We start from the raw sequence: 24,244 nt of genomic DNA, 5'->3' as shown, positions 1-24,244 counted from the left end.
AAGGCTCTTTGGAAATATTATGCACAACTGAGAGAGGCATTGAATGATATGTCTAAAGATATGGAGGAGAAATGTGTAACTCGTAGTGAAGCCTCTGCACTCCGTGACAAATTGGACATGTTGGAGATGGCCTTCATGGAATACTTCTGGGACACAATACTACAGAGGTGCCAAGCCACAAGCCTGCAGCTGCAGAAGCATGATAGACATATGTACAGCTACACATCTTCTCTTGTCTTTACGAGACTTTGTGGCAGCACAGAGAGATAACTTTGAGGTGTTTGAAGGGGCAGCTTTAAATGTCACCACTGCTGTCTCTCAAGAGTACAGGCATGACCTCCAGCGTACAAAGAAGCGCAAAATTATGTCTGATGATAGTGCAGAGCCAGGTGTAGCATTTAACAGAAAGGACAAGTTTCGGATCGAAATTTTCAATGTTGTCATTGACAAACTTGTGTCCTGTCTCAACCACCGTTTGAATGCATACACACACTTAACTGAACTATTTGATGTTCTTTTCATGCCTGACTATGTCCAACAGTGACCTCATTTTAAAGGCTAACTCACTCGCTGCAGCATATCCTTCAGATCTGAACATGAGCTTGGCTGATGAATTGATACAATACAAATCATTCATAACAGAAAAAGAAAAACATCCTAGTAAAATGCTCAAAACCATGATAAATTTGAATTTACAGTCAACCTTTCCAAATGTCTACATAGCACTTGGACTTTTTTTGACTGTGCCTATCACACATGGTGAAGGGGAGCGTTCATTCTCCAAACTGGCTCGTATTAAGAATGATCTCAGGATTAGGATGCGCCAAAACCGCCTGAACTCACTGTCACTTCTGGCCATTGAATCAGATTTGGTCAGACAGCTTAATTTTGATGAATTAGTGAATTACTTTGCAAGAAAGAAGAGTAGAAATAAACTTATATAAAATAGACTCTTGAGTTAGGGTTAGTTAGTGACAGGTTGTTTAATGTATTAATTTATTTATGTTGTTGGGGGGGGGGGGGGGGGGGGGGGGGGGGCTCCTGTGCAACTCTTTGCCCAGGGGCCCAGACTATCCTAATCCGTCCTTGGGTATTACACATAATATGTCTGAATATAATGAAATGTGTTACTACTAGGGTTAGTAGGGTTAATATTCACAAGTCGTTTTTTTTTCATTCCAAGGTGAAGTGTTTGTTGTGTTCCAAGCAACTGGGGTACAACAACAACACCTCATCTATGCTGAGGCACTATCGTGCCTGTCATGAAAATAATGAGGGGAATGGAATTGGACCAGCCAAGGTGGGTTTGCTTTTTCATTTTTCATATTTATTAATCAACCATGATAATAATGACATTGACAATACTAAGACTTACATTTATCATACACATCAAAATAAAAGCAAGTTTATGTGCAAAGTTTATCAATTACATATAATGTAATAATATATATAATCTAATATAATATTGCACTGTTAACATTATTATGCACATGTTAAATGTGTATATACAGTGAGTACTGTACTTTTCTATGACAAAGTTTAATCTAATCTAATATTTACAAGGCAGTGACCAGAAAGGAGGAGCTGGATGAGGCTTTGGTCTCCATGATTGTTAAAGACACACAGCCATTCAGCATAGTTGAAGATAAAGGATTCAGGGACTTTGTAGCTACATTGGATCCAACTTATGTTCTCCCAACTAGGAAGGTATGTGTGATGACATGGAAAAAGTACTGAAATACTTTAGTACTACTAAAGTAGTACTGAAATAATCATTATTTTCTACCTTCCCTTTAGGCTGTAAAGGCCATGGCTGAGGCCAAATACCAGCAAGAGAAAGAGAAGGCCAAAGCTGAGGTCCTGAAAGTCCCTGCAGTGAGTGACATCTCTCAATATGGATGCATATTTGGCTGTAACCTGCCATTTTATAGATGACAACACATGTCTGAAGTCTACACTACTTGGTGTAGTGAAATTCCCACAGGCACACACAGCAGAAAATTTGGCATGTATGAAATCCTCCCTCATGGAAGAATGGGGAATAAAATCAAAAGTCACATGTCTGGTTACTGATGGCGCATCTGCCTGTGGCAAGAACCTTAAGCTGCGTCATGCAGTCTGCATTGCTCACACCCTGAATCTAGTTGTTAAAAGGCTCTAGAACTGACCCCAGTGCTGTCCACCATTCGTACAAAGGCAAGGAAGCTGGTGGGCTATTTTAGGAGCAGCACAACTGCCAACATCAGTAACTTTTATTTTCATATTGTTTACACATTTTGTATTGCTACATATGTAACACATTTTATCACTTAACACTTTCTTTTTATCTTTAAAGGAGAAGCTGGACCTTGTTCAAGAGCACATGAGAAAACCAAAAAAGAAACTGATTCAGGAGGTTGAAACAAGATGGAACAGCACATTTCAAATGCTGGAGCGAGTAGCAGAACTCGGGGAGCCTGTGGGGGCAGCTTTGGCTGCCTTACAAACGGACATTCCTGCGCTGACCTCTGATGATTACAATAATATCTGTGCATGCCTGTCTATACTGTCCTTTTCATGAGGCTACTATAGAGCTGTCGGAGGAGAAAAAGGTATCTGGCCCCAAAGTGGTGCCATTATTGAAAATGGTTAAAAAGATGCTCCAGGAAGAGGCAGCAAAGTCAACAGTCCCAGTAGCTAGAGAGCTGGGGGAGCACCTCATCAGACTCCTTAGGGAAAGGCTTGACAAAATCCAAAGCATGAGCATTATGTCACTGGCAACACTACTAGACCCAAGGTACAAATCACTTGGTTTCTTTAGCCCAACAAAGGCAGATGAAGCAATAAAACGACTCACCTCTGAATGTGCCAGTGTAATCTCCAGAGAATCACATCCATCTTCAGCTGCAGCTTCAACATCACAGGATGCTGCAGCTGAAAGACCTGGTCAGTATTTTTGCTTTGGTTTAAAGTTAGTTTTGAATTATGACCTCATTTATATTCATCTGAATCAAGCAAACTCTGGTTTCATTTAGATGCCATGGTCACCGAGTCCAGAGGAATTCATAGTGTCACTGCTGATGCCACAGTGGAAGTGCAGAGATACCTGGCGGAGCGCAACATTGACTGAACAGAGGATCCTCTTCAGTACTGGGAGAGACAGAGGTGCATGTATCCAAGCCTATACAGCAGGGGTGGGCAATTAATGTTTACAAGGGGCCACATGAGAAACCTGAATTGGGTCAGAGGGCCACACAAACGAAAATGACGTCATCGCGGTGGCTCCGCCCAGAGATGGGGACTCGAGTTTGGGACTCGGACTCGAGTCGCACTTAAGTCGCATATACAGTGACTTCAGACTCGACTTAGACTTGCATTCAAAAGACTTGCGACTCAACTTGGACTCGTGATTTGAGACTCGTGAACAATCTTTTATTTGTAATGTTCTTTTGTGTTTCATTTGACTTTTTCTCCGCCTGTCTGTATGCTTTTTACTTCCCGCTGATGTAACATTTTCGGCGCGCCGACCCTCGTCCGGTCGCGACGCGTCAAGTATTTCGCAAGCGACCGTTGCGCGCGACTTCGCACACGCGAACCTGGCGCTGCGCGCGCTGCAAAACATCGCGATCATGGCGGCGCTGGTGAGGACGCTCGCTTCTGTTCCACCATTCATAATAAGTTTTGGGTACAAAACAAGTACAAGTAGCGAATAGAAGAGCAGCAAACTGCAGCGTGTGTGGCATAAAAATACAGGACGCTGGTTCCACCACATCTAATTTTATTCGCCACCTGAAAACCCACCCGGAAAGGTTAGTCACTGCCTGAAAGGTTATTAGCAATATTGCAATATTGGTATTGACTTGCCACCAGTGCACCAGTAGAGAGGGTGTTCAGTCATGGAGGCCTCATAATGCGCCCTCACCAAGCCAGGCTAAGTGCAAGTACCCTGTCAATCCTGATCTTTTAAAAATGTAATGCGTTAGTTGCATAAACATTTTCCTTGTATTGGAAACTGAAAGACACCTTGAAATTCAAATAGATTGAGTTTGATCCCGTTCATTAGGAGACAAATAGTTGTTAATGCAGGGCTTTTTATGTCAGAATCATTATTATTGTAAAATTTGAATTCTGTTTTTAATTTTTATTTTATAATGACTAATTTGGTTGCTATTTTCCTTATATGCAGACCTTTCATATATATATATAGTTAAAAATGTGATTATTTTTTTTTCACAGCCCTCCTTTATCTTTTAAAACAAAATATAGCAGATGTTCTACTGAAAGAAGAGAATATTGTATCCAGAAAAATGTTTTGTAAGAAAAATACTTTTTGGAGAAAAATACGGATACAAAATTTATCTGGAAAACGTTTGTGTGTGCGTGCGCACTGTTAAAAATTGTATTTCTTTATTTACCAGTTTAAGCTATTATACATCAGAAGTGTCATAACAGACCATTACAACTATACAGTGATTTGCGACTACAGTGTCACTCAAATATTTGGGACTTGACTTGGACTTGAGGTCAAAGACTTGAGACTTGACTTGGACTTGAGGTCAAAGACTTGAGACTTGACTTGGACTTGAGGTCAAAGACTTGAGACTTGACTTGGACTTGCAAAAAATGACTTGTGAGCATCTCTGGCTCCGCCCACCTCGCGTGAACTTCCGCGAAAGGCAGAGGCGTTTATACTTGCCGCGTCACATTCTGTGCAGTGTTGTCTGAAACGATATGTGTTAGTGTAAAGAAACACCCCTCAAAAACAGGGGAAGGAACATTTACCTGACCAATTTTAATGTTGCTTTTTGTTTCAGATTAGAAAAGTGCTGGAATTTAGGCTAAATACTTGAAAATCCTTGAAATTGTAACTACTTCATTTCACAACAAATATCTGTCTGACTGAACAGTTTTCTTGTATTACGTTAATGTAATTCCAGGACGAAACATGAGAGAAAGCGAAGACGTTATGATTGGGCATTTTGAAAATAAACCACCATTAAATAATGTGATTAAAAGCGAATTATTTCAAGTATATGTATAAATATTTAACTTAATTAAGTTTAACGTGCTGGGAAATATTGAAATGGACCTTGAAAGTGACGTACAAGTGCTTTAATTCCACCTTGTAAAGATGTATAAACCCTGCAAACATGACTTTGTTCATCGACAGCGCGCGAGACCCTCGCACACAGGCGGAGTCACCGCAATTACGTCATTTTTGCCGCGCGGACCCTCGCGCCGCGTCAAGTATAAACCAGGCTTAAACCTACCCTTAAATCACTTCTAGGGCACTTTCAAGGTCCATTTCAATATTTCCCAGCTGACTCAGGTTCTCTCTAAGCTCGGTTTCTGGAATGGAAAACCCAGAGTTTTTGTTAACTCTGAGTTTACTTACCCGGTTTCGTCACTAAATCCGCTTTCTGGAATTACCCCCCTGTTCAGTCAGCTATTTGTTGTGAATTGAAATACAGTCACAATTTCAAGCATTTTCGAGTACTTTAGCCTAAATTCCAGCACATTTCAAACCTGGAACACAATGCAACATTAAAATTCATCACGTAAATGTTCCGCTGTTCGTGGAGGTTCCGCTGTTCGTGGAGGTTCTGCAACAGTTTTTACACAAACATCTCATGTCCTATTGCAGCGGTCCCCAACCTTTTTTGCACCACGGAACGGTTACATGTCAGACAATATTTTCCCGGACCGGCCTTTAAAGGGGGGGGGGGGGGGGTAAATACAACAAAATAAAGATAAGACTGGCATAAAAACAAATATACGACATATATCCGACGCACCGACGGATGTAATTAATAATAATAATAATAATTTTATTTTTTATAGCGCCTTTCACAAACTCAAGGTCGCTTTACATGAACATAGTCATATATAAGAGAGGAGAGTTAGGGAGTATCAGCGACAGTGGGAGTAGTGAGAGAATAGGAAGGTCTTTACATGAACATGGTCATACATAAGAGAGGGGAGTTAGGGAGTATCAGCGACAGTGGGAGTAGTGAGAGAATAGGAAGGTCTCTAGCTGAGCTGTGAAAATAGGAAGAGAGTCAGAGGAGTGAAGAGAGGAAGGTAGAGAGTTCCAGAGAGTGGAGGCAGCAACACTGAAAGATCTGCCACCCATAGTGGAGAGTCTGTGTGTTGGGATGGTTAATAGACCAGAGTTAGAGGGAGAACTCAGTAATTAGGAGAGAATTTCAATTTTTTATATTTTTCAAAATATAACATCACTCAGATTCTGATTCTCAGTAGAATATATATATTATTATAGAATTGTATATATATATATATATATATATATATATATATATATATATATAATATTTTTAATATTTTTTATATATAATATATATATATTTTTTATATATAATATATATAAAAAATGTTTCTGTGCGGCCTGGTACCAAATGACCCAAATAACCCAAATATTTATTTATTGACTGAAATCATACTGGCAAGTTATGACAAACAGACCTCTATTAGCATTCCCCACACATTAATCAACAAACTAGATGAACAAATGAATGAACCACAGAAAATCAAATTACGGTGTTTGTATTTCTGTTATTGGCAGTGATCATACCTTCCTGTGCTGACAATGTTGATTAGGGGACTTAACAAATAGTTGAAATGATAATAAAGGTGTTGACCAGCAGGGGGGTTTGTGTGCACATGATGCTTCGAGAAATGAACCTTTGCTTAACCAGCTCGATAGAAAGCTTCAAGGGTTCATGAGGCTTCATCTGGCCATCACTACTTTTTTGCGTCGACTTTTAAATCTGACCACTTTTTTAGAGCTGAAACGATTCTTCGAGTAATTCGATTACAAAAATTACTCGAGGCAAATTCTTTGCCTTGAGGCTTCGTTTAATTTATGTCACCATCTATTTTAAATGTTTCTACTGTCGTATCAATCCCGCTTTGTACTACTGCGCAGCTCCGGTATCATTGTTTTACACGGACTGTTATAACTGACGCACAGGTTTAAGGCGGCGTGATTTGTTTTGATGGAAATGGCGGAAAATGAAGATAGCAGTGTCCGTAAAAAGGCAAAAATGTCAAAAGTGTGGGACCATTTTTCGCTGCGCAAGGAGGACAACGTAGTGCAGTGTATTTACTGTAAAACAGACCTGGCCTACCATAACAGTACTTCCTCAATACTTCAGCACCTAAACCGAAAGCATCCACACGTGAACTGCGCTTCTCCAAGCGGTTTAGGAGCCTCTCCAAGTTATGTTTATGATTATAACTGATATAAAGACTAGTGCTTGTTATAATGTACAGTAGTTATAATTATATATAGCACGTGTTATGAGTCGATAGTGACTAGACATAATAAGTAGCAAGACAGCAAATGATCTCACTCATGTAATTTATCATCTCATCTCTCCCTCCAAACACACACACACAGACATAATTTACTTTTTCAAAAGCCGGTTTTGCCCCCCCCCCAGTTTTTACAGTTAAAACCAAATATTTAAATAGCGACAAAGCCATGTCCCCCCCACTTTTTAACGGTTAAAAAACAAATATTTAAATAGCGACGAATCTAGCGCTAGGACCATGCAGAAAACGACCTCTCCGAGCTCCGCTCCGGTATGTCCCCCCCCCCCCCCCCCCAACAATTTTCGTTAAAAACACAAAAGTGGTGATTTTATACGATTACTCGATTAATCGATGGAAAAATCGACAGAATACTCGATTTAAAAAATATTCGATAGTTGCAGCCCTACACTTTTTCTTTACCTCTGCAACTGTTCGGCTTGTGGAACTAACATTATTTACTGCTGCAGCCACATGTTGAGTTTGTTGGTAATGCCACTACTAAGGCCACCAAACAACACATCCTTCCTTGCCTCTACCTCCGAAACAAGGGCCTCTACTTCACATTCTCCGAAATTCCACTTCTTTGGCTTGCGTTCCTCCATTATCCCACTCAGAATGAATGGGGAATCCCACATTTAAATATTCATTGTGTGATTTGCATGGACCTTTTATGGGTAAATGTGGGCGGTGCGGAGGCGGAACGCGAGGCTGGGTCACCTGCGCACACTTACAAGCAGGTTGTGATTTATAAAGAGGAAACAGCGTTCAGGTGTGCATATGCATGCTTTTTAAACCCGCCCCTAGACAGGGTGGGTTGTAACATATAATGTTTTTTTTTGTGTTTAACTAATTTAACTAAGGTCGCCACTAATTGTGGTCAACTCCCGTAGCCCAAATTGTTTGATTAACAAACTATAAATCTGAAGGTTACAGTTCAAATAATAGTTCTGGCTTCAGGTTGTAACAGGGAAACAACGACTCAAACGACAGCATTTAAACATAAAACATTTATTTATCACAAAGAATAATAGTTAAAAACATCAAAAACAAAGGGGGCAACAGGGTAGGCTAGTGTGTGTGTGTGTGTGTGTGTGTGTGTGTGTTAGGGTTGCCACCTAGGTCTAGTCATATATAAGATAACAAGGACACTGTCATACTGAAACGGTGGCGAGTGTAATCTGTTGATGGGAGGGGGGTGGCGGCGAACGTAAGTTGTTGAGCGGGGGGGCTGGCGAACGTAAAACGTTACCGGAGGGGTTTAAAATGGACACAGCGAGAGAAAAAACAGATTTAAAGTGTGCAGAAACAGTCTGAATCGTGGTTTGAACTAACCTATTTTTTTTGCCGGGACCGAATATTGAAAAGATGAAAAACCGGGACAGGCACGTGAAAACCGGGACAGTCCTGGGACAGGTGGCAACACTAGTGTGTGTGGATGTGTATTCGAGTGCCCGCGGATGCGTGTGTGTGTGTACGTGCGTATGGGGGAGGAGACAAAGAGAAACTCGATGGCGCGAAAACCAAACCGAGCTCTCACTACAGTCACGAACACAACACAAATTTACTCTAACTATTGTCGGTCACTATACACCCCCAACGAGCGTATAGTGGGACACACGTTTAACAATTATACGAGGAATTGGGTATTAACTATGAAGTAAATGAATCAGTACGAAGAACCGAACAAGCCTTAAACAGAATACGGTTTAACATGAACGTAATTATAAACATCACTGCAAACAAGCATTCACAAGATATCGTTCTAAGCACAAAGAAAAAAGTATCACAAGATATCGTTCTAAGCACAAAGAAAAGAGTATCACAAGATATCGTTCTAAGTCTGCCCAGATGCACAGTCTTACTTTGAGTTGTTCATCCGTGGTCCACGTAGTAGGCCAGGCAGTCTCTTGAGGAGGACGCCTTTGTGCGCTTTTGTGAAGAAAGTTCCGCTGGATCGCGTTGCTCCGTCCAGGATGGCCGTTCGATCTGCGGTCCCTCGATGGTCAGTGCGTGGTCTCCCGGGTGAGTGATTGCTGTCGACTTTAGGATGAATTCGCGGAGGTCCGGCCGTTGCGCAAATGTTCAAACAGTTCTTAATCGTTGGCCTGCTGAAGCGATTGGTTTTAGCGAGCTCCGCAAAAGAAATAAAAGTAGCAAACTAGTTACTTCTTGCGACGGTCGCGTGTTGCATGGGGCCCGGGTGCAGAAACAATACCGCTTTGTCCTCAAAAGTGCGCCCGCTCTTCGTCTCTACGTAGCTACTTTGATGCAGCCAGGTAGAGAGACCGAACAAAGGGGGATCCCCCCTTTTAAAGGGGATTTGTCTGATGACGTAGTACCACATCCGTTCTGATGTGGTCATGCCGCGAGGGAGAGCACCCCCCCCCCCTTTTGTCTGTGGAGGCATGGTACCTACAGTGTGTTTAGGGTATGGGGAAGTTTTTATTTTATTGACCGCAAATTGAGGGAGAAGTGGTTCTTCCCTCTCAAGAACTATTGGTCTTTGCTGTTAATTGTTTTGTGTTTTCTTTTGGTTTTGTGAGCAGGAGCTGTGGGCTGTACAGGAGGACGTATTCTGGTAGTGGAATCTTTTGCACTGGTCCAGTAGCCTAGAACACTCTCGGTGTGTATGTGATAATTGTGACAGTAAATGTCCTTTGCACACTCTGATCAATCCCTTGGAAATGTTAATTAAAGGTGATTGTTCCTTCTGTCACTGGTAAGCAGTACCTGCTGCCAACAAGAGGGCCACATGCTCCACGATAGTTCAGTGCACCTAGCTATACTAGCTAGTACCAGCTAGTTCCTCCCCTTGGCTTGGTACTTGGCATTTCTCTGGATCTTCTGCTGCTCTCCCTCCTACCAGAAAGGAGTGGAGGGTGATTACTGGCCAGAGGTGTCCCCCCTCAGATCAGGAGAGTGTTGTGGATGTCCCAGAAGTGGAGTTCCCTGAGGACACCCTAATGAGGAGCCCAGTGCTTAATGTGTAAATGAAACGATGCCAGAATGCAAACAACGGCATGAGACAAGGGGTCACTGAGGCCAACAATGTCACCGGATCGCACACAAAACGCAACGCTTAAGTGCACAAATGTCAAAATAACAAGCCAATTCGTATATATAAATTACTTTTAGATTATTTACGTGTGTTTTGTAAGTTTTTTAAGTGCAGAAGTGCATTTAATGCCAGGTTCACACTACATGACTTTTCAGTCGTCAGGTTTTTGTGCCGTTCACACTACACGACTGGTTGTGCTGTAATCGCGAGTCTTTCAGTTGTTGTGTCTTTCACACTACATGACTGATCGGTGACGCGGGCTCACGAATTAAACGACTGGGGAATCGCCGACTCATCTGGCTGCCGTCCAAAAACATGAGAACACGAAAACGAAACTCTCCCAGAACCAGCAACACCACGTAGAAGAAAAAAACAATGTACATGTACTCCACATTTTCGTTATTATATATATATATATATATATTTTTTTTTACCGTTTAAACACTCCATAGTCCCAGGTTGCCAGAATTATTTAATCTCTCCTTTGCAGTGAACATAGATGTAATCAATCGCACTATTTCTCAAGTGCTGTCACAATAACTTAAACAGTGTTGTAGTAAAGTTGTAAGAAAGGTGATGATTTTGTGTGTTTGCTGGGTTACTGTTTTGAAAGCATTCTTGAAAGTTTTTTTACATTCTTCAGAGATATCTTCAGCGGTGCCGCGGTTCTTTCTCCACGTTCCCATTGGCTGTAGCTAGACGCTGTTCCCATTGGCTGTAGCTAGACGCTGCTGCCGACTCCCAGTCGCCAACTGCTAGATATTAAACATGCTAGATATCTGCCGGTCGTCTGCGATGAGTCGGCGACCAGTCAGCGACGGCTCGGCAAGCGTCTTTCAGCAGTTCACACTACACGACTGAGCGAGCGCCGAGTGATCGCCGATTTGCTCCCGACTGTCGGCGATCTACAAAAAACTGTCGGCGACTGAAAAACCAGCCTAAAATCGTGTAGTGTGAACCGGGCATTAAGTGCATTTTCAAGTACTATAGCCTAAATTCCAGCACTTTTCAAATCTGAAACACAAAGCAACATTAAAATTCATCAGGTAAATGTTCCCCTGTTTTTGAGGGGTGTTTCTTTATACTACCAAATCATATTGTGTCGGACAACACTGCACAGAATGTGACGCAGCTAGTATAAACGCCTCCGCCGTTCACGAGGTTCGCGTGAGGTGTGCAGAGTCGCGTGCTACGGTCACTTGCAAAAGTATAACTAGCTTTATAGGGGAGACACGGAAAGGCATCGCTAAAAGGGAGTGCTCTTAAGTGATTTAGGAAGCCTGAATGTGGATATTGTGTTTAAAAAATGTCTTTTATAGAATTATTTGTTCAATTAAAAGGTTCAATGCAGATTTCTTCTAACTTATAATTAGTAGGCTTGAAAGTTACTGGATCAAGGCAGACGCACCCTTCAAAATGAGAGTTCCCGGATCCTGTTCCAGCAGGATCCGGCTCAAATTAAGCCCTGGAGGAGCCCTACCTCCTCCTCAGACAGTGATGAGGAGGAAATCAAAACCGCATATGAGGAGTCTCCTTGGTCAATGAACAATGCCTAGGGCAGGTGTGTGCCCCCCGTCCCACGAAGGAGTGGTGCGAGCCATGCAACAACACCCAATGTTATGCGTGTCTAGGAGTGGTGCACGTACACGGGGTTCTTCACCTAGGTGATGCCAGCAGGTCACAGGATGAGAATGGCCAGACTGATTTGAGCCAATTGAACAATAGTAACTGAAATAACCAGTCGTTACAACCGAGGCAGAGCATCTCTGAACACACAACACATCAAACCTTGAGGCAGATGTGCTACAGCAGTAGAAGACCACACCAGATGCCACTTCTGTCAGCTAAGAACAGGAAACTGAGGCTACACAGCTCACCAAAATTGGACAATAGAAGATTGGAATAAAGTTGCCTGGTCTGATGAGTCTCGATTTCTGCTGCAACATTCAGATAGTAGGGTCAGAATTTGGTGTCATGAAAACATGATATATAATATAGAGGGGGGCTTATTCCAAAAAGATTTACGACTTTGACCTCTAGTTGACCCCGCCCCTTACCCCCCCCCCCCCCCCAACCCCCACTCCCCTCCACCCCCCCCCCCCCTCCCCCCCTCCACCCCACCCAACTCATGACATCATCATCACATCAACGTCAAGACGACCAAAGAGTATTAAGTTGTGCTTTGATATTTTGCTTGATAAGGTTAATTAAAACATTAATTTGATCTTCTTTGATGTTGACTCTCCGGAGCCGTATAACCCTAGACACCTGCGACACACACACACACACACACCCTGAACAGAACAGCGCACAAACCCTAGTCACACAGATCAGCGCTAAAAGATAGGGATCTCAGACACACACACACACACACACACCCGTAGTCACACACACACACACGCACACACCCGTAGTCACACACACACACACACACCCTGAACAGAACAGCGCACAAACCCTAGTCACACAGATCAGCGCTAAAAGATAGGGATCTCAGACACACACACACACACACACACACACACACACACACACACACACACCCGTAGTCACACACACACAGAACAGGAGGATCTCAGACACACCTAGTCACACACACCCACTCCCCTGAACAGAACAGCGCACACACACCCCTAGTAACACACACCCACTCCCCTGAACAGAACAACACACACACCCCTAGTCACACACACCCACTCCCCTGAACAGAACAACGCACACACACCTAGTCACACACACCCACTCCCCTGAACAGAACAGCACACACACACACACACATACATACCCCCTAGTAACACAGAACCGCGCATGCGCACACAAATATGCTTACTTTGAATAACTTCAAACAGTTAACAAAACTCTGATGAACCAATGAGGAGGCATTCTCAACACACCAATCCGGGGTGCGTGTTTAGAGCGCAAGCATTTAAAGAGAGAGAGGGGGAACGTTTCCTTGAGGAGCCAACATGCATTCGACTGTGGTATGCAAATATCCATACAAACCATTTTTTTCCTGAGTGAGGCCCCATACTGACTTGAAGTAACTCTGAGGGTCCTCGGCACGCTGAGTTGACCTCGTCACCTTTCCCTCAATGAATTAACTCAGGTCTTCCCACACACACACACACATACTGATGCACTCGCACATGACCTTGACTCACGCTGTAGGGAAACCTCCGTCCACTGCCCGCGACACACACACACACACACACGCGCCCCCTAGTCACACACTCCCCTAGTCACACAGAACAGCGCACACACAAATATGCCTACTTCAAAGTAGCGTACTTCAAACAATTAACAAACTCTGATGAACCAATGAAGAATCATTCTCAACCGAGTTAAACCACACTGTATAAACATTAAAATTACCTCTTTTAAAATTTTATGTAGAGAACTTGTTAAACTATCAAGTTTATAATGACAATCTTAAAACAATGTAAATATATGTAAAAGATTAATACATTGTTTTATTCACTGTTTTTTTCTGAAAACATGGAACTCAGATTTCAGTCTCCCTATATCAAAGAAACTGCCATAACTCTTTATCAAATGTTGGAATATCTCCTCAGGAATCACCCGACTCTTTTAAAACATATCCTTTCAAAAGTCTGCAGGAGCCTATGATACATGTTGGTCATAGTGCTTAATATCCATTATGTGAAGCTCCACTGTGTAGCAGAGTTTCAGGGAACTTTCTGAAGACTTAGGAAAGGCCGTCCTTCAACAGTAAATGGGGGTTTATCAATAAATGTGACAAACCCAGAGAAAGTTGCAAAAAAACACTGGACCGAGGCATGAATTGTGCACCAGTTTAACACCAAGTTTAATCTATGTGCATAGCAGTTCACAAAAATTGCTTCTGGGGCAATTTCTTTAACTTTATCTTAAAGTCCTTTAGCGGGAGCCATGACAGTAGTCACAATGTACATCACATTTTTTACATCACAAAGTGCTGCATCTGTTATTTTAAAACACCAAAGACAGATTGGACATTTTGTCGTTCTGAAATATAAAACATCCACAAATCATTACTAAGTTTGGGCCTGCGGTATTTACATAACAAATTATCACAGACTGTTGTGCATGACATGAAAATGTCAGTTGTCTTATCTACTCGCCAGTCAAAAATGTAAGCAGATGGAACTTCATCTTTGATTTCATTAAGGCCAGAGGCTGTAATAGCAGAGCCTACAGTTGTAAATAACTCTGAATGTAGTTGGACATCCCAGAAAACAGAGGATGACTGGAGTGGTTAAGACATCATCGTACACGGATATTCTCTGTAATTGCCCTTGTTAGTAGATTCTACCCTCATTACAACCTCTAAAAGTGAGCTGTTTACCGTCGAGCAGTGAAGAACATCAATATCTGGATAGTTGCTATTTTGTGCTGTTAAATCTTTATCTTTTGGTCCCTTAATATGTAGCCCATCATCAATCACACGTTCTACTGTGACTCTACATAGGAAACCTGACCATGAACATGAGCTCACGTTCCTTGTTTTTCTATTGAGTTTTGCATATCTAGTCAAAATTAACCAAACCCTCCAAACACACCTTTCACCAAACAATATGTAACTGAGATGATTGCGGCCAAACATTCTCTTCGTTTAAGGTAAGACACTACAGGTGAATAGGGTAAACATTTTATCTAGCAATCACTATGAAACAATGATTATTGACATTAAGAGAATTACAAGTTTTCTGAAATGTTATGTTTAAATATGCAACTTAGGTTTTAACTAATTAAATACATGTTAATTTGCATATATTTCAAAAACAGAAATCTGAACAATGCATAAAGTCAGGTTCAAAATTCTTGTTTTGAGATTCTGAATATCTATTACTTTATAAATCAGAAAAAAACTGTTTACTTACTCTCAATCTAATCATATCATTAGAGCATCCCCAACAATAAAAGGACAAACAACAGCAAAACAGAGCAATGTAATGACTAAGTTTAACTTCAATAAAACGCAATCACAGCGCACACACTGCAACCTGTAGAACTTTTACCTTAGATTGTTGTATGTCTGTCCTGCACAATAGTTCCCCAGTCCTGTTTACAACCTAGTCATCCATCCCTACTCCATATGTATGTCCCTCACACATTTCCTCATGATGTCTTTTCAGCTTTTTAGCTGTGCTCAGGTTTGCACTTGTGTTTCACACTGGCAGACGTGTCAGATACGACAACCTCTGCTTTTGATATTTTGAGTATATCAGCTTCATTACATTGACAGTAAGACTGATCTGATCATATCAGCTTCATTACATTGACAGTAAGACTGATCTGATCATATCAGCTTCATTACATTGACAGTAAGACTGATCTGATCATATCAGGTTCATTACATTGACAGTAAGTCTGTGCTCTGCAGCCACAACCTCTCCATATCAGTCATCATAGCAGAGACACCTTCACTAAAGGTAGAAATGGTCATACCTGCTGCTGCCTCAACCCTGCATTTACCAATAAAATTAAATGTATAGGATATCACTACCTGTTCATCTCCTCACGTTTAATTGGTGTATTTATTTTTTACTTTTACATAACATAGGTATGAGTTTAAAACTTTTAGTCACAAAACATTGTATTCATTCACTTTTATTAATATTTTGTATTTTCCATTCTACCACTAAAGAAAAGATCTGTAGGGTAAAACTGACATTATTGAAAGACAGGGTACTTTATTAATCTGTGGATCAACTTCTTGTCTCTATCTCAACCCTGTCCCATACCTGTATTATTTTTGTAAACCTGCATGTCCCAAGACGCGTATATGTATATACAGGTTTGCGGTACCCATCTATTTCACACAGATTGCACTCTTAAAACAAACTGCTGCAAAATCCGTGGTCTGATATTAATTTTAAGCCCTGTGCCTACACAATTAGGACAAATTAATCCACTAATTAGTTCAAACGCGCTTTGCTGTGCGGCGCATTTGGTCCGACCTGCTATCTAAAGTCTAAATGCGTGTAAGCATTTCATTATCTAATTGATTTTTGCAAGTTTCACCTTGCTTCTTCTCGCAAGTGACAATTGTTGTCTTTTCTGAGAAGCTGTTAAAAGCAATACTTTCAGCGTTTTTATATTATAAAGATACTGAAATGCTAAACCAGAAAGTGTGACCGCATGTGACCACGTGACGCTCTCAGGTTTCACATTCTCAGAAATCGACACCGGCCAACGAGATGTCAAGCTTGCGTTTAAATCACCCGATTATTCTTTCACGATCTGTTGCTGTTAGAAAGGAAATGATCATATTTGGAGCAGATGTACTCGTGTAGGAGAGAGAGAGAGAGAGAGAGTTTTACAACGATACCCATGATGATGACAGGTAGATAACGGGAGCGGCGGTTCATGCTCCGTAAGAACGCTAACTTTTCGTGAACTTATAAAAAATCTACAGGCGCATCCAGATAAAGTGTAGATAAATAAACACTTTAATGTTTATTTTGCACATTTTCTTTCCATCAGCTTGAAATAAGACATGTTACGGAATCAAAATAGTCTAAAACCTCAAAATTGACCGGCGCATGATAAAACTATGTAGGCCTATTTGCCTGCCGTGTCTCGCCATAAGCACCTCTAATAATCATGTTCCCGGTCATAACAGGAGAGTTAAAATAATGCGCTCCGGGCACGTCCAACAGGGAGGAGACCCAGGTCACGTGGGAGAGATTATATCTCTCAGATGTCCTGGGAACACCTCGACACAATAAAATCTGCACAATTAGGGGAGACCGGGTATGTTTGTAACACTTTTTGCTTCCAATATGGAAAACACAATATGTATTAGTTAAACAATATACAAGACTCGTGTGGCTTAATGAAATGTGGGAGTGATAGAATTTATAATTATTTTATAACTGTGGGGTATTTTTCTTGTCCAGAATCAACCAGCTTTTTGCTGCCATGGTTCTATGGTGTAACTATTTTGCACTTCACTGCACACACACACACCAACATTTTTCTCAACTAGGTATTCAACAAGTGTATCAACCACTTTGCAAACATTAATCTGTTTCTTTGTTGAAAGTTTTACTACACAAATGTATTATATACACACACAGACAAAGCACATGATCGATTTTTACAGCATTGTTGCTCTTAGGCATGAGAACCAACAGTTTACTAATAGACACATGGGGTGTTTAGTTAGAATCTACACACAACTGGGCCAAATGATGCCAATCATGCGACGTTGTTGTTTTGACAACATTCATTTGATTCTTGAAATTTTGTAAACGTTTAACATCATCAGCGTTCATGTTATTAAAAAGTGTAAAATCATCCACACTATCGCCAATACAATTATACAACAAATGTGTCAATTCGTAGTACACACGATGTTTCATCACACGTTCTGACAAACTCTGTCGTACACAAGCCAGACCCATTTTCGACTTAAACAGCACTATGAGTCTTTGAACCGCCTTCCCAATGGTCAACGGCGTCAGAGACGAATTGTTCGGATGTTTGATCAACCAGACTTCCCCTTAGCTTCTGCAGCTTTTCCACAATGTACGGCTCGCTCCGCAAAGAGGGGAAAACCTATAAAGAAGTACAGAAAGTGATTGGCTGTTCAGCTAAAATGATCTCCAATGTGTTGAAATGGGAAGAAAAACCAGAAAAACGCGGAAGAAAAAGAAAAACAACTCCTCGAATGGATAGGAGAATAGTCAAACTGGTAAAGGCTCAGCCAATGATCGGCTCCAAGAGGATCAAGGAAGACCTTCAGTTGACTGTGAGTACTGGTACAATCAGAAGACGTCTTGTTGATGCAAAGTCCCACTGCTAAATAAAAGACATGTGCAGAAGTGGTTAGAATTTGCCAAAAAACACATTGAGTGGCCTGAGAAGAAATGGCGTAACATTTTGTGGACTGATGAAAGCAAGGTTCTTCTTTTTGGGTCCAAGGGTCACAGACAGTATGTCAGACGTCCTGCAAACACAGAATACAAGCCACAGTACTCAGTGAAGACGGTTAAGCATGGTGGTGGAAGCATCATGATATGGGGATGTTTCTCCTACTACGGTGTTGGTCTTATTTATCGCATACCAGGGATCATGGATCAATTTGAGTACATCAGGATATTGGAAGAAGTCATGCTGCCATATGCTGAAGAGGAAATGCCTTTGAGGTGGACCTTTTAACAAGATAATGACCCAAAACATACTAGCAAGCGAGCAAAAGCATGGTTCCAGACAAACATGATTCAACTGATGGAGTGACCAGCACAATCCCCGGACCTTAATCCCATAGAAAACTTGTAGGCTGACATAAAAACTGCAGTGCATGAGGCAAAACCAAGAAACGCAGGGGAATTGTGGAATATAGTACAATTGGCCTGGGCTGCAATACCTGTTGACCGTTGCTAGAAATTGGTTGACTCCATGCACCACAGATGTGAAGCAGTTATCAGAAACCGTGGTTTTGCAACAAAATATTAGTTTAGGATACTCAGCCAAGTTGGCTTATCAAGAATCTCTTAGTTTGTGCAGTACATTTTTGAGTTTCCAAGAAAAGATGTTAATGCTGCTATTTTTTTGAACATTACGTTTCTGACTTTCTGTGAAATATTATTATTATTATTTGAGTTTTAATTACTTTTCCCAATTGTCTTGCTTTGGAATAGAATGTGATGTGTCCCCAATGCATTTGTGTTCATTAAAGTACAATTTGTTAGAAGAATTTTGATATTTACTTATTTTTTTGATATTTACTTATAAGACACTGCTATTATTTTGAGCACAACTGTATTTCCAACAAGTTTAACATTTCTAGCACTAGCCCATCCACTCCAAGTGATTTTTCATAGTCTTTTAAGAGATGGAAAGTCCATTTCTGCCACAGAGCTGTTGCACTTCGAGGGATCATTTCAAGAAAGTGATCGGGATCATTGTGCATTCTCTGTTCCAACACCTGTGTTTCAGGGGGTGGGGCATACAACATCTTGAGAGGGATCATTCCTGCCCACCACATAGAGCACATATGTCAAAGTCAAGGCCCGCGGGCCAGATCCGGCCCGCAAATTGATTATCTATGGCCCCCTGGATGATATTTAATTACTGTTAGAACCGGCCCGCAGGCCACAGCCGCCCGATAGTGTTTTGCATGCACAAACACTACATTCCCCACAATGCAACGGTAGCCTGCAAAGTCACTGCAGCGCACACAAGCGGCGAGGGTCTGCGCGGCGAAAATAACATAATCGCAGTGGCTCCGCCCGTGCGCGAGGGCGTCGCACGCTGTCGATTCACAAGGTCATGCACCTCTCGAATTTTGTAACTGCGCACACCAGTTAAACTTAATTAAGTTAAATATTTATACATATAGTCGAAATGATACAAAATAATTCGCTTTTTTATTCACATTATTTAATGGTTGTTTATTTTCAAAACGCCCAATCTTAACGTCTTCACGTTCTCTCATGTTTCGTCCTGGAATTACAAGAGGCTCGTATTTGTTAACATAATACAAGAGAACTGTTCAGTCAGACAGATATTTGTTGTGAAACTAAGTCATTGCAATTTCAAGCATTTTCAGGTACTTTAGCCTAAATTCCAGCACTTTTCAAACCTTTATTACTTTATTCATTTAATGTACAGGACATGTTTTCTTTGAAGGAAGTTTGTTTTTATCTGTTTGCTTGTTGAAAAATGTTTTCACTTGAAATTACTGACAGATCCATAAGAAAATATTGCTTTATTCATTTAAGCATTAAATAATATACACTGTGTTAGGTCTTGGTTTTTTATGGCTCCTTGAGAAGCCTTCGGGTTTCTTTTCTATTAACCTGATTGAATTCTTATTTGGTTGTATTTTCAACACCAGGAGACGGACCAACTGCCCAATGGGAGTACTGTTGGAGGAATACCGGAGGCGGAGCGTCGGTCTTAAGAGACTCCTGTCGGGTCTGCGAGAGAGAGAGCTGCTTTCGGACCTTAACCATATAACATCTGTTTGGGTTACAAATCATTGATGCAATTTAGGTAAACTGGGCAGGTAAGATGGGGCGCCCTGTACATTGTACATCACTGTTAGATGAATGTTGTTAGGTTCCACTAGGAAAGTGGGCGGGCACTACTTGTGTATTTTTGTTTTCCTTATTTTGTAGGTGAGTTTAGTTAGGAGATTTTTTTGTTTGTTCTGTTAGGGGGTTAGGTATGATAGGAGAACTTTTCTTACTGTTTTTGTTTGGTTCTTTTCTTGAGTGCCACTCTTGCCCAGTTATGTTCCTGATCATTGCACTGGATGAGTGTTAGTCATTAAATAAAGGTTTTATTGGCATTTGATCAGTGGTGTCCGAATGACTTGTGTGTGCATATGCTGACTTCCGTTTGATACATTCACCACGTTTCATGTTGCTGTTCCTCCTGTGGCCTAGACCGTAGGGAAATCGTTAGTGAAAAGAAAGTTAAAGGGGGGGGGGGGGGGGGGGGGGTGTTAAAAAAAAGGGGGGTGGGTTAAAAAATATGGGGGCTCGTCCGGGATTGCAGCGGGATTTTATGTACAACTTTAAAAACGTTGGTTGAGTGTTTGGATATTGAAGTACGATGGCCCAGCCGTTTGATCTGTCTGTGTTTTTGAGTGCGCCCTCTTTGGATTTATTGGACACCTATAGGAAGGATGATTTGTTTCATTTGGCTTCCCATTTTGAGGTCGTTGTGACTAGGCAGATGGTGAAGAAAGATATCAAACAGCTGCTCGTTGAGAAAATGGTGGAGACGGGTGTTGTGATTTTGTGTGCGGCGTCGGAGGAGAAAACTCCCGTGTCTATGGTGGATAGAGCTGTTATGGTGGCGGATTCGGTTGGTGTACCAATCCTACCGTGTTTTGATCCAGAGTCTGTCGTGTCGTCTGGGGTAAGAGAGCCTTTATTGAGATGGGAATCTGAGAGAGCAGAACAACAGCGGGTTGATATGGAGCTCAAGTTGTCTATGCGGCGACTGGCGCTCGAGATGGAGATGGAAAAGGAGGTTAGGTTGCGGGAATTGGGAACTAAGGAGGATCCCGGATGGGTGAACGCTGGCGCGACTTGCAGCCGCTGCTCGCCGGTAGTCTAAGTTTGAATCGCTGTAGCGATTGAGCGTTTTATCGTAAAAGTTTTATCTTGAACTTTTAAAGCTGGCATTTGGATTAGGCAATTGTTTTAATCTGGACAGGTAAAGCTTTCCTTCTGTGATAATCCGGTGGTATCAGCAAGAGTGGTGATTTAGCTATTCGGGCCTGAACCGCTTCTACCTGTGTTTACAGTTACACCCGGATATAACATTCCTGCCTCGCCGGAGATACATTCACCGCGGGTCTCGTCGGAATGTCCAGGAAGACTCGTCGAAAGCAATAAAATCATTCTGGTCCACTTCTCGTCATCCTCAGCGCAACACTGGTCGGGTCGCTGACCACAGTGTGCTGGCCTGCCTAGCCCGGTCGGCTAACACCCTGGCTAAAGGTGAAAACTCCACTGTCAACTTCGGTCTGCTTAACATCCGCTCACTCACGAGCAAGGGACATCTCATCCAAGATCTCATCACGGACCGTAAGTTGGACTTTCTCTGTTTAACTGAAACTTGGCAACAGCCAAGTGACTTTACAAAACTCAACGAATCTGCACCACCGGGGTTTGTTTACATCTCCCAACCACGTGTCACCAGCCGTGGAGGAGGTCTCGCGATAATTCACCACGAGAAGTGGAAAGTCTCGCCGGTGTCTGTCTCTACCTTCTCCTCCTTTGAATCGACCGTGTGTATGTTGTCTGGATCTATCCCCATCATCATTACTGTTATCTACCGTCCACCAAAACCAAACAGAATTTTTAAATGACTTTGCCACTTTGCTCGCACAACTCTCTGCTCTTTCACCAAATAACATTGTGCTGGGTGATTTTAATATTCATATGGACAATATTAATAACCCTCTTACCAAAGACTTTACGAATTGTATTGAGGGTTTTGGACTTCAGCAGTACATCAATTTTCCTACTCACTGTAAGGGTCATATCCTGGATTTAATCTGCTGCTCAGGATTATCTCCCTTAGACAGTACTGCTGATGAACTCCCCATATCTGACCATTTTCTCCTCTCATTTAATGTTTGTCTCACTCTGCCTATTAATAAATCCCCTCGTCTCATCTCTTTCCGCAATATTAAGGACATCAATTTGGATTCTCTCTCCTCCAGCATTAACTCCACAATGGACAATCATAATCTAACCACTCTAGATGACCTGGTATCACACTACAATACTGGGCTCCACTCTGTACTAGACTCTCTGGCTCCACTTAAAACTAAATCCGTCTCATTTTCCCGTTCAGCCCCCTGGTTTACACCCGAACTCCGGCTCATGAAGGCCAAAGGGCGGCAACTTGAACGGCTCCAAAAGAGAACTGGACTTTCTGTTCATAAAGACATGTATAAAGATCATATGCTACATTATAAGGACTGTATTTCACAAAGTAAATCTAGTTATTACACTGACATAATCCATTCAAATGAAGGTAATTCTAAGTCATTATTTTCACTGTACAAAAGAATTACTCTAGCCCCGGACTCTCTTCCATCTCATCTGCATTCAGTTGATTTTTGTAACTCACTAATGTCATATTTCAATGAAAAAATCTGTAAAATTCACCATCATCTTGGTTCACAATCAACTTCCAGGTTTACCTCTGATTTCTCTCCTCCTGCTCTTTCTTTCTCTCTCTTTCATCTTCCTTCCATCTCCGAAATCTCAGACATCATCCGGAAGCTTAAGCCATCTACCTGCCAGTTAGACCCCATCCCCTCCGTACTAGTAAAAACCTGTCTTCCCTCACTGGTTCCTATCATTTCTTCCATTGTCCACTCCTCTCTTTCCACTGGAACTGTTCCTGCCTCTTTAAAAACTGCAGTAATAACTCCGATTCTAAAAAAAACCTGGTGCAGATCCAACTTATTTCAATAATCTACGACCAATTTCTAATCTACCCTTCATTTCCAAAATTTTTGAAAAAATAGTAGCATCTCAACTACATACTTACTTATCATATAAGTGAGTGAGTGAACGCTGGCGCTTGTGGCTGCCGCTGCTCACCAGGGTGTTGAATAATTGTTTTATTTTATCATTGCTGCTGATTGAATCCCAGTCAAAAAACATGGCAAACTTTAAAATTGTTTTGGATTGTACTTTTTACAATGCTGTCCCCCGTTGCCACTACAAATCGACTGAAATACTCACCTGAGGAACTGTATCGACTTCGGGCTAATTATGAACTTCCAACTGAACTCGGATTACATCGTGATGTTCTTCGGCGTTCAACATATGTTCATCGCGGATCTCGCCGAAATTTCAGTTTTAGTGGTGGAAATCCTGGAACTATTTGTGCACTTTGGTCTTCGCAACAGCAGCATCAGAGGAGCTCTAACCGGTGTGTGGATCATGGTGTGCTAATGCCAATACCTAGAGCACTTGTGAGTGCATACACGGCTTGTTTTAAGTTTGCTCTTTATAACATTCGGTCCATTACCAACAAAGCCCTCTTGATTAATGATTTTATCAAGAACAATAACCTGGACTATTTCTGTTTGACGGAAACCTGGCAGCGAGAGAATGATTATTTCCACCTCAACTCAGCAACTCCACCTGGATTTGTTCATATGTGCAAACCTCGCTCTTCTGGTAAAGGTGGTGGTCTTGCGCTGATCTATCGCGAGAGTTTGAAAGTAAGACCAGTCTCTGTACCTGAACAGTCCTCGTTTGAACTTTTGGCTTTTGAACTTTGTGGACCTATACCTACCATTATAGCCGTCCTGTACAGACCTCCGAAATCATCAAGTACTTTTATCAATGAACTTTCAACAGTTTTAACTACACTTAGTGC

The 24,244-nt window shown here is 41.7% G+C and overlaps 1 protein-coding gene across 1 annotated transcript; it reads left to right on the top strand.

Annotated features, from left to right (window-relative positions):
- Positions 1–1,162: 1,162 nt before the first annotated feature.
- LOC143489357 (uncharacterized) lies at positions 1,163–22,255 on the top strand. The gene is made up of 7 exons (XM_076988318.1): positions 1,163–1,300; positions 1,564–1,707; positions 1,798–1,875; positions 2,336–2,925; positions 3,015–3,144; positions 20,220–20,390; positions 21,642–22,255. The coding sequence occupies exons 1-4, from the start codon at positions 1,238–1,240 to the stop codon at positions 2,558–2,560; spliced, it is 510 nt and encodes a 169-aa protein (XP_076844433.1). The 5' UTR covers positions 1,163–1,237; the 3' UTR covers positions 2,561–2,925; positions 3,015–3,144; positions 20,220–20,390; positions 21,642–22,255.
- Positions 22,256–24,244: the final 1,989 nt, after the last annotated feature.

This window comes from Brachyhypopomus gauderio, unplaced genomic scaffold (assembly GCF_052324685.1).
Source record: "Brachyhypopomus gauderio isolate BG-103 unplaced genomic scaffold, BGAUD_0.2 sc61, whole genome shotgun sequence".
Taxonomy (NCBI): domain Eukaryota; kingdom Metazoa; phylum Chordata; class Actinopteri; order Gymnotiformes; family Hypopomidae; genus Brachyhypopomus; species Brachyhypopomus gauderio.
Note: the sequence above shows the minus strand (reverse complement) of the source record. Positions and strands in the feature narration are given on the sequence as shown.